General features: G+C 51.2%; 1 protein-coding gene and 1 pseudogene across 1 annotated transcript in view; one reads left to right on the top strand and one right to left on the bottom strand.

Moving 5' to 3' along the window:
• The window catches only part of Nlrc5 (NLR family CARD domain containing 5), a 55,201-nt gene that overhangs the window by 1,892 nt on the left and 42,502 nt on the right, over positions 1 to 10,807 (top strand). The window contains 8 exon segments of the mRNA XM_026777567.1: positions 1,145 to 2,810; positions 4,352 to 4,435; positions 4,569 to 4,652; positions 6,679 to 6,762; positions 6,873 to 6,962; positions 7,646 to 7,705; positions 8,877 to 8,942; positions 9,352 to 9,435. Coding sequence (XP_026633368.1) covers positions 1,145 to 2,810; positions 4,352 to 4,435; positions 4,569 to 4,652; positions 6,679 to 6,762; positions 6,873 to 6,962; positions 7,646 to 7,705; positions 8,877 to 8,942; positions 9,352 to 9,435 — 2,218 coding nt within the window.
• On the bottom strand, positions 10,028 to 10,764 carry LOC101993957 (annotated as a pseudogene).

Below are 10,807 nucleotides of genomic sequence, written 5' to 3'. Positions count from 1 at the left end.
GGGTTTCCTGAGGTTGATCATAGGGACCCCTGCATAAGACTGGGTTTCCTGAGGTTGATCATAGGGACCCCTGCATAAGACGGGGTTTCCTGAGGTTGATCATAGGGACCCCTGCATAAGACTGGGTTTCTCTGAGGTTGATCATAGGGACCCCTGCATAAGACTGGGTTTCTCTGAGGTTGATCACAGACATGTGCTGGGCCTTGTTCCTGCCTGAAAAGCTTCTGAGGTTCAGGGGCTTGTTTTCCAAAACTCCAGGGAGATACTGAAGGTCCTGAATGAGCAGAGGAGGAGACAGGGTACCTCAAGGGACAGATTTGTCACCTAGGCTCTTCTAGACTGTCCTCAAGGTTATGGGAACATCAGGTGGTAACCAGTGTAACCTCAGGCCTGGGCCTTCAGTGGCCATGTTGGAGGGTGAGTGAGGATGGAGGTGATAAAGGTGGTCTAGCGAACCCCCAGATAGGAGCTCCTTGGAGACACAGAGTATCTAGGGTAGTCATGGGGAAGAGGAGAGGGGAAACTTCTTTCATCCTCTGCCAGTAGTCCAGAATAATCCTTGGGCCAACCCTTACATGCATATGTACTTCACCAACTATAGGCATAACCAGAAAATTTATGTCTTTGCAAAACAGACCACTACTGCAGTCCTTTCCAGGGCAGAGGTGGGGGCTGCATCTTCCCAATGACCCAGGAAGGAAGGAAGGAACACTTGGCATAGCAGAAGCCCAGTTCCCATGGTCTAATTGACTAGTAGAAAGCCTGTCGTTTGTTGGTGCCCACTCTCAAAGGAAGGATGCAGGTGCCTTTGCCATCTTAGAGCTGGTCCCCATAGTTGTTGCAAAGCAAGCAACCTCCCCCAGTTTACTGAAAACGGCATCACCTGTATTGCCCTGGAAGAGAGAGTTGTGACCTAAGGGCCCATACCCACCTCCCTGAGTAAGAGGCTTCAGAGCCCACGCTGCTCTGCAGCCCATACCCTCTGGAGCTCTGTGTGACCTAAGATCATCCATTGTGCCCTTAATGATTGCCCCAATACCCCCATAGATGGGACTAAAGACAGTAGCAGCCTGATCAAGGGGTCCCAGGACATGTATCGAGTGTGAGAACTCCTGCCTTCATGGCACTGCTGTGCCCCTTGCAGAGCTCGCTGAGAAGTATCTGAAGCTCCTGAAGACCTCTGCCCAGCAGTACCATGGCGGTGAATGCCCAGGAGCAAGGCGTACTCATGCCTCCCCACAAGTCTACATCCCCCCAATTCTACAGTGGAGCCGGGGTACAGCACCCTTGAACGTTCAGGAGGGAGCCACTAAAGAAGACCCCGAGGCCACAGATGACACTGATGTGAGCTTCCAGGATCTCTTCAATTTCAAGGCCCCCAAGGGACCTCGAGTGACAGTCCTGCTGGGAAAGGCTGGGATGGGCAAGACCACGCTGGCACGTCGACTCTGCTGGAGGTGGGCTGACGGTCAGCTGGACTGCTTCAGGGCTCTGTTCCTTTTTGAGTTCCGCCGGCTCAACATGATCACACATTCGCTGACACTGCCCCAGCTCCTTTTTGATCAGTACCTGAGCCCCGAGTCAGACCCTGACGCTGTTTTTCAGTACCTGGAAGAGAATGCCCGTCAAGTCCTGCTGATCTTTGATGGGCTGGACGAGACCCTCCATGCTAGTTCCACGGGTGCTGACAACACAGGCTCGGCCTTCGCCCTCTTCTCCGACCTCTGCCGTGGGACCCTCCTGCCAGGCTGCTGGGTGCTGGCCACCTCTCGTCCTGGGAAACTGCCTGCCTGTGTGCCCACAGAGGCCGCCATGGTGTACATGTGGGGCTTTGATGGGCAGCGGATAGAGAAGTACGTCAGCCACTTCTTCAGTGACCTGCTGTTACAGGAGCTGGCCCTGGCAGAAATGAGAGCCAATGAGCGCCTCCGGGGAATGTGTGCAGTACCTGCACTGTGCAGGGTGGCCTGCTTCTGCCTCGGCCGCCTGCTTCCTGGAAGCCCTCCAGGGCAGTCCACGGCTCTCCCGCCCACCGTAACCCAGCTGTTCCTGCAGATGGTGGAAACGTTTAGCCTCCATGGGACTCTGCCTGCCACATCCTTGTTGGGCCTTGGAAAGGTGGCCCTTAGGAGACTGGACATTGGGAAGGTCATTTTCTCTGTGGAAAAAGACATTAGTCCTTGCCTGATGGCTTTTGGAGCGGCCCACAGCCTCCTAACCTCCTTCTGTATTCGTACCAGCCCTGAGCACCAAGAAATAGGCTATGCCTTTGCCCACCTTAGCCTGCAAGAGTTCTTTGCCGCTCTGTATCTGATGGCCAGTGACACGGTAGACAAAGAAACGCTCACCTACTATGTCACACTCAATTCCCACTGGGTGCTACGGACCAAAGCTAGGCTGGGCCTCTCCGACCATCTCCCTACCTTCCTGGCAGGCCTGGCATCCCACAACTGCCGTGCATTCCTTTGCCACCTGGCTCAACAAGAGGAAGCCTGGGTGAGCTCCAGGCAGGCTGCTGTTGTTCAGGTGCTGAGGAAGCTGGCTAGCCGGAAGCTTACTGGACCAAAGATGATAGAATTGTATCACTGTGTGGCTGAGACCCAGGAGCTGGAGCTGGCACAGTTCACTGCCCAAAACCTCCCCTTCCAGCTCTCCTTCCACAATCTCCCACTGACCCGTGCAGACCTGGCTGCACTCGCCAACATTTTGGAGCACAGGGTTGCCCCCATTCACCTGGATTTTGATGGCTGCCCACTGGAGCCCCATTGCCCAGAGGCTCTGGTAGGATGTGGGCAAGTTGAGAATCTCAGGTGAGTCAAATTAGAAGAGAGGCAGGGGAGAGTGGGGGAGGTCAACCAGTCTGCCAGAGAGACTGGATTCAAGTCTTGACCATCTGAAAAGCACGCTCCATCTTCATTTAGTGTTTAACACGGTGGGGCAGCCGCTCACCTTGACCCGGCTCCTGGAGTCCAGGTGCCTGTGGCTTCCTGACTCTCACGTCTCTCGGGGACTGGAGTGCTGGATTTGGGCTGTGTTGCTCAAGGCTGCCTGACCTTGAACGGGTATATATTACCTCCCTCGAGGGTGTTTCTCCATTCGTGCAGTGAGTACTCAAGTCAGACAGGCTTCTCAACCTGGCCTTGGTCCAGAACCAAGATTCCATTTCTATCGAAAGAGCAAAGGTGCAGTCCCAGTGTGAACCTCTCCAGATACAGACGGGGGAAGTCCTGTTGGAGTCATGGACAAGTCAGAAGTTGGTGGTTCAAGTGGATAGTTTGCTTTGCCCCATCTGGTCATGCAGGGACCCAGGTCCTTGCTCCAGCATCCCTCAGACATCCTAGCTGTAGGATCAGTGCTGAGCCATGGGTGTCTTTGTGCCCTGACTTGGAGGAAGGGAAAAGGTGACTTTAGAGGAATGTTTAAAGGTCACCGTGGAAGTGGAACACGTCCCTTCCAGTCACGTTGCATTGCTGAGAACCTAGCCACACAGCCACTCCGGGCTGCAAGGGAAGCTGGAAATGTCACTGCTGGCTGGTGAACTACTTCCAGCTAGAGTGTCATTTCTTGTCCCCCCCACCCTTCACATCAACACCAGGTTTTCATTTACAAGCTTGTTATTAGTGTCAATAGGCTGAAAACATCTCACAGATTTTAGTATATATTATTAGCATTGTAACAAGGCAGTCCAGCCTACTGAGTTACAGTTTTATCACTTAAAATCCTTTTTAGACCAATTTGTGAAGTGAAATCGTACCTCTGCTAAAGTCTCTGCCCATTTTGATCGTTAGCACTTTGTTGTTGCTTCTGGTTCTAAGGGAGTGTCTTGAGTCTGGGTAGATAGCTCGGTGTCTGCGAGGGCTTGCTGTAAAAGCAACAGGACCTGAGTTCAAGTCCCCAGCGCTTATGTAAAAAGTAAGCATAGCCTCTCATGCCTGTAGCAGAAGAGGTGAGGGACAAAGACAGGTGGATCCCCAGAGCTCACTGTCAGCCAGTCCAACCTAAGCTAGAGTGAGTTTCAGGACTAGTGGGAGAAAAACAAACAAACAAACAAACAAACGGAAAAGTGATAAAGACCTCTGGCCGCTACGTGAGCAGTAAGCTTGCACGCATGCATGATCCTTGCTTGTCATGATTTAAACTCTATGTGACTGTATTTCTATGGATGAAGGGGAGAACCGATTTGGCAGATAAAGAAGCCAATGCTGTGTGCTGTGCTTCTTGCTACCCCAGCAGCTACAATGATAACTTGTGCTACCGTGATGTCCCATCTGTCACTATGGACACTGCCGGTAGAGTACTGCCAGTTTCTAAGCCCTGCCCCACACTGACTCGTTTTGCTTCTCTCCTGCAGCTTTAAAAGCAGAAAGTGTGGGGACGCCTTTGCAGAAGCTCTGGGCAGGAGCTTGCCTACTATGGGGAGCCTGAAGATACTAGGGTGAGCCAAGGCTTGCAAGCTAGATATGCGAAGAAGGATATCTTGCATACTTTTCCCTCCTTAGTCCCGCACAGACAGATTCCTGGCCAGCCCCCTTCTCTGCCCCCATTCCTCTACCATCTTTGTCCTATAGGTTAACAGGAAGTAAGATCACAGCCCAAGGCATCAGGCACCTGGTACAGGCTTTGCCCCTCTGTTTCCAGCTGGAGGAGGTCAGGTGAGTGGCCTCTAAAAGGGCTCTTTTGCTTTGGGGAAGGGCCACTTTCCAGCTTTTAGGATACCCCTGGGGCCTGCATATTCATCCCATCCAGGATGACCAGAGAGTGAGAGACATCAGTCTAAGAATGAGGTGGGCCAAATCCGAAAGAATGCCTCTGAGATTCCAGCAGTGCACATATTTGGGACCACCTTGGAGGATTATGAGTTTTGGACTCCCTCCCCTCATTCTGTGGCCCCAGGAAAAGGGATTACAGGATCTAGGCAGAAGGCAGGTACCGTGGGGAACACATAAATGCATACAATGCACGACTTCACATTCTGCACTTGGGTACACACTTGCACAGAAATACACACTCAAGCTCAAGGGTGTGTCACATACCTATTCATAGATGAGTACATGTGTGGCACCCGCAGGCACACTGAGACTCAGCACACACTGGCTGAGCATATCTGCACAATATACCTCTTGCTTGTGTCTGGAATTGTTTCAGAGAAAGGTGGAACCGGGGACCCTCTGCTACAGTCTTTTTTTAAAAAAAAATACTTTTTTTAAAATTTTATTCGTTTCTTTTTGAGATTATAATATAATTACATCATTTCTCTCTTCCTTTTCTGTAGTGATGAGGCGAGCAGGCCTGCTTTTCGTCCTGCCCGGCTCCTGCCTGGCTAGCTTTACACCCGAAATAACAACACACAAATTGTATTCATTTAAACACTACCTGGCCCATTAGCTCTAGCCTCTTACTGGCTAACTCTCACATCTTGGTAACCCATTTCTATTAATGTATGTAGCACCATGAGGTGGTGGCTTACCGGGAAGATTCTAACCTACGTTCATCTTGGGCCGGAGCTTCATCGCATCTGCCTCACTTCCTTCTTCCTCCCAGCATTCTGTTCTGTCTACTCCTCCTACCTATGTTCTGACCTATCAGGCCAAGCAGTTTTCTTTATTAATTAACCAATGAAAGCAAAAGATAGATGATAGATGACCCACCTACATCACCTTTCCTCCCTCCAAGCCCTCTTATATACCTCTCCTTGATCTCTTTCAGATTCATGGCCTCTTTTTTCATTGTTATTGCATCCATATACATAAATGTATATACATATATATTCCTAAATATAACCCTCTCTGTCTGTAAATGTTACTTGTATGTATGTTTCCAGGGCCGGCCATTTGGTATTGGATAACCAATTGGGGAGACTGTTTCTCCCACTCTTAGCATTCAGTTGCCTATAGTTCTTTGTGTAGAGTAGAGGTGTCACAGACTTTCTCCCATCCACGTTAACCTGTCTGTTGATGCTGTCCTCGTTAGGCTCATGTTTAGGCAGTCATGTTGGTGAATCTGTATGAGTATAGCTTCTAACATTGCTAGGAGACACAATCTCAGCAAAATCCTTGGTCTTCTACAGCCTTATACAGCTCCTTCCTGAAGTTCAGAAAGGCAACCCCTGAATCTAAGCAGGCTGGCCCAGGAAGAAGTAGAATACAACAATTACAGACTGGAACACAATCTGGCCAGTCTCTGCTGTTCCCTCTGATGCTTTTGTTCAGTGGTCACTATGGTTTGAATGAAGATTTAAACCATTGATCTTATCAAAACTCTCTCTTTTGGTTATTGAGTGGCCTTAATCTTGGCACCCATCACCTATTTATTTATTTATTTATTTATTTTCAATGTCCCCTGTTGCTCTCAATCATTCTCATACCATTTATCCATCTGCCCCTCCAGCTGGGATTTCAGAAAGAGATAGTGAGGTTGGAGCGGTTGTCCTGGACTCTGGGGAGCTGTGGCCAGAGCTGACACCAGAAGTAGAGTCTTTAGTCCCCCAGAGAGACTTCAGTAGTCCCCTGGGATGTTGGCGAGCTCAGGACTCAGGCACACTGTACACCTAAGGCCTGGAAGCAGGTCACTGAATCACCATACCTCACTTTAAAAGACTGTAACCCACCGCCTGGGGCTTCCTAGTGCCCATCCTCCCCCCACACACACCTGAGGGATTAGGTCTTGGTCTCCCTGCAGCTTGCATGACAACCAGCTGAAGGACCCAGAGGTGATGAGCCTTGTGGAGCTGCTCCCTTGCCTGCCAAAGCTCCAGAAACTTGAGTAAGTGATCTCGACCCTCAGCCAATCCCTTTTTCCTGGGCCAAGTCACTCTTTCCTTTGTCGACCATGTCAAGGGTATCTAGCCCTGACACTTTGCCACAATTGTGCAGCCTGAGCAGAAACAGCGTCTCCGTGTCAGCACTGCTGTCCGCGGTGAAGGTGGCCATCATGTGTCCTACTGTCAGAAAGCTGCAGGTCGGGTGAGCAGATTTTCAAGGTCTTGGGAAAAAAGGAAAGAGACAGAGGGAGCGAGGGATGGGAAAAGAGGAGGTCCCCCTAGCTTACAAGATCTGTGTGTGCATGCCAGAATCAGCTTAATTCAGAGTGTGGCTTGAGTCTGGCGCTTTATTAATAGCAATTGGGTGGAAAGTTGCGTGGACATGGATGGATGAACAACATTGCGGAGCCAAATGAATAGTTAGCGCCGTGTCGCGTGTCGCTCTCCGTGGTACTGAAACAGTATTACCTCATTGGCTCACAGGTTAGACGTCAGGCTTCTTAATCTGAATACAAATGTAATTCTCATTTTTAAAAGCTCTCAGAGGACATGGTGATACACAGTGTCAATACCAGGACTCAGGAGGATTAGGAGTCCAAGGCTAGTCTCAACTACTAGTGAATTCAGGGCCAGCCTGGTTTACATGATACCTTGTCTAAAAAAAAAAACAAAACAAAGCTAAACAAAGAGCCCTGACCTTTCAAAAGCAGACTCACGGGTGGCAGAGAGCTTAGAACCTGTGCTAGGGCACTTTTTCCCATTCCCTGGTTTCTCTGTGGGCCAGGAAATAACCTTTCCCTGGATGGTTGGGGCGGGGGTGGATGACAGCTGGGCAGTGGTGACTTCCGGTTCCTAGATATCATGGCTTTGTGTCTGACCCTCTAGGGAGTCCGACTTCATCTTCCTTCTGTCCCCGATCACAGAGACAGCTGTGCAGCAATCAGGGTAAGTAACTCAGGAGACATGGCCCCAGCTAGTCCTGAGAAGGGGTCCTGGCTGGGAAGGTGAGGGTGGGAAGCTAGAGCAGACTAGGAAAGTGGAAAGACTCTCCCTACTGCCGCGTGGATTCCTGCTCAGGGCTGGCAAGGCAGTGCTCCCCCTCCCTCCCATGTGTCTGGAGTACATCTGACCCCTGGCTAGAGAGCATGCCCAGGGTCTCAGAGTGAGCCAGGCCTGTAGAAAGAAGATGAAGAAACCGAAGCTGAAATATTCTTCAAACTGAAAGAAAGATAAAGGAGAAGTTGGTGAGCCACACCTTAGGGCTGCCTGAGGAATGGGAGGACCGAATGTGTCTAACATGCTCCAGACACTGGCCCGCCACCAGCGTTCAGATGCTGGCCACGCGTGGATCTCCACGTGCCCCCCCCCCCCACTGGGTGGGTGAAGACATGGAAGATTCTCCCTCTGGGGGAACACTCCTCCCTGACTATCCCAGCTTCAATCTCCCCATCTGCACCATGACCCAGTTGTGCCACTGTCCCTCCCTACACCCCTCCCAGATGTCTAAAGCTCTGACACCCAGTGTAGCCATTGCCAGCCACTGTGACAATGGAAATGAAGTGACTTCAGTCTATCACATGTACCACCCTTCCAGGGCTCAATAATGGCCACAGGTCCCTCCCGTGGCAGATGACACAGCGGGAGAACAGTTCTGTTATTGTAAAAGGGTTCTGTAGACATTTCAAATCTCTAAGTTATGGAAATGGCCCAAGATTCTCTGCAGTCCCTGGCACTCTCCTCTCCCTGTCTGAGAGTCTGGAAGGGCTGTAGCTCCCCTCTGCCTGGACCTGCCTGTCACAGTGCATGAACCCTGTCTTCTGAGCCAAAGATCACATCAAAGGGATGCTAGCTTGGTGACTTTAGGAAATAGAAACCGAAAAGTCTGATGGGTTATGTGACTTGCCAAAACCTGCACAGCCACGTATGGGAGAGAGCACATTGGAATGAAGACCTCAAGCCCTTTACTCCTGCTGCTTCTCCTGGTTGCACCATGAGTGCCTTCCAGCTCTGCCTTTGGGACTAACTCACCCCGGGAGGTGCTGCAGGCTCTTCAGACCCTAGATGTCATCAGGTCTGGCTCCTGAGCCCAAGCTAGTATGTAATCTTTTCTTTATAGAGCATCAAGCCTACAGGACAAAGACAGCCTGAAGAAAGAAAGACAGAGCCAAAGCCTAGAACTCAGGTACCTCAGCAGGGCCCGCTGCCCTCAGAAAATGATAATGGAGGGATGGCCCTTTCCCAGGGGAGGGAAGACAGGCAGGGAGGAGCACAAGGAAAGCAGATGCAGTGACAATAAAGGGCACGCATATGCCAGCAAGAGCTCCAGCTGAATGGGCCCTTGCTATATGTGGGGCACTGTGCTCAGAGGTGGCTGGTACTTTGTGGAAAGTCTTTTAGGACATTCATGAATGACATGTATTGCTCTAGTTTGGTAGAGGAAGAAACTGAGTTACAGGCAGACAAAGTGCCTTGAATAAGATCACTCCTCTACTAGAGGTACACAGACCCCTAGGTCTGCACCCTCAGGACTTGTCTGACTCAGGACAGGAAGGACCAGGGATTTCCCCTGATCTCCTCTCTTCCTATCCCAGGCTTCAGAGATGTCAGCTCAGGGTCCATGATGCAGAAACCCTTGTGGAGCTACTCCAGAAAGGTCCCCGCCTGGAAGAAGTGGAGTGAGTACCCTGGAAAGTGGGAGACCTGGGGCAGGAACTAGGGGAGCTTGGCAGAGCAGCCAAGGCCTCACCTTCATGTGGGGGATGTGGTGTGGGTGGCTGACTTCTCAAGAGTCTGGGGACATCCCCTGTCAGAACACCTGTCAGAACACCAATCACCATGTAGCACTGTCCTATGCCAAGTGCTGAGCTAGGAGCTGTCAGATACGCGTGTTAGTGTCTCCTCATGGTGATGGAGCCACGTTTTATAGAGCAGGAAATGAAGGCACAGAGGGAAATTCACTCAAGACCAAACGTAGGAAGCATCTGGTCTGAAGTTCTCAGCCCATCCTCGTGAGTCCTGCCACCACTTCCATGGCCGTCAGTAGAGGGGGCTCCTCCTGCACTTAGGATGACCAATTAATTCTTCACAGGCTAAAGAAGTTCCTGTGATGCCTGGTTCCTGAGCGGGGCTTAAGAACTGGTGGTGATTATTTCTTAGTGATAGAAAGGGGGCCCTACCAACAATCCCAGGAAGTCCTCTAAGGGATGTGAGGCAGAATGGTGGGGTGCGCCAGGTGGTGATGGCGCACACCTTTTTTTTTTTTTTTGACGGTCCTAAACGGTTTATTGGGTATGAATTGTACAAACATTATGTATATTAGTGGTAACGGTGGAGCTGCAGAGTGTTGCGCCTTCTCCAGGCTGCACAGCGAGAGCCACCAATAGTGTGGTGGAACTTATGGCCCTTTCCAAGGCCACGGCTCTTGCGGCCTGCAGATGTCAGCCCACGCATCTCTCTGTGCTTGTGGACCGGTTTGGTGATCCACTGGGTGTCAGGGTTTCTTCTGATAGCTTTATGGAATGGACCGATGAGGATAACCTCAAAAATTTTGTATGTGGAATCTTCGCCAACCCAGTAAGAATTCAGGACTCTCAGAGCCCCACAGTGGCGTCCAGCTCTCTCCTCAGCAACAGACTGAAGGCTTTGGGCAAACTTTAGCTGGTTCACACCATGATGGACAGGCTTGCCGTAGGTCGCACCCTTGGGCACCGGGCGTTTGCGGCCACCACGGCGGACGCGAATCCTGTATATGACTGTAACCTTGCTTGGCCTTGTAGCCCAGCCTCCGCGCTTTGTCGGGCCGGGTGGGGCGGGGAGCCCGGTGCAGCGCGGACAGCTGGCGGCACTGCCAGCAGCGGACCCTCAGCAGGAAGCGCATCACGTCCGACTGCTTCTTCCGCCACAGCTCCTGGATGTACTTGTACGCGCCCATCTTGGCTCACCTGATGGCCGCCGTCAGAGGAAAGGCGGCGCACACCTTTAATCCCAGCATTTGAATCTCTGAGTTCAAGGCCAGTTTGGTCTACAGAGCAAGTTACAGGACAGCCA

The sequence above is a fragment of the Microtus ochrogaster genome, chromosome 4, assembly GCF_000317375.1.
Source record: "Microtus ochrogaster isolate Prairie Vole_2 chromosome 4, MicOch1.0, whole genome shotgun sequence".
NCBI lineage: Eukaryota > Metazoa > Chordata > Mammalia > Rodentia > Cricetidae > Microtus > Microtus ochrogaster.
This window is presented reverse-complemented; position numbering and strand designations above follow the sequence as displayed.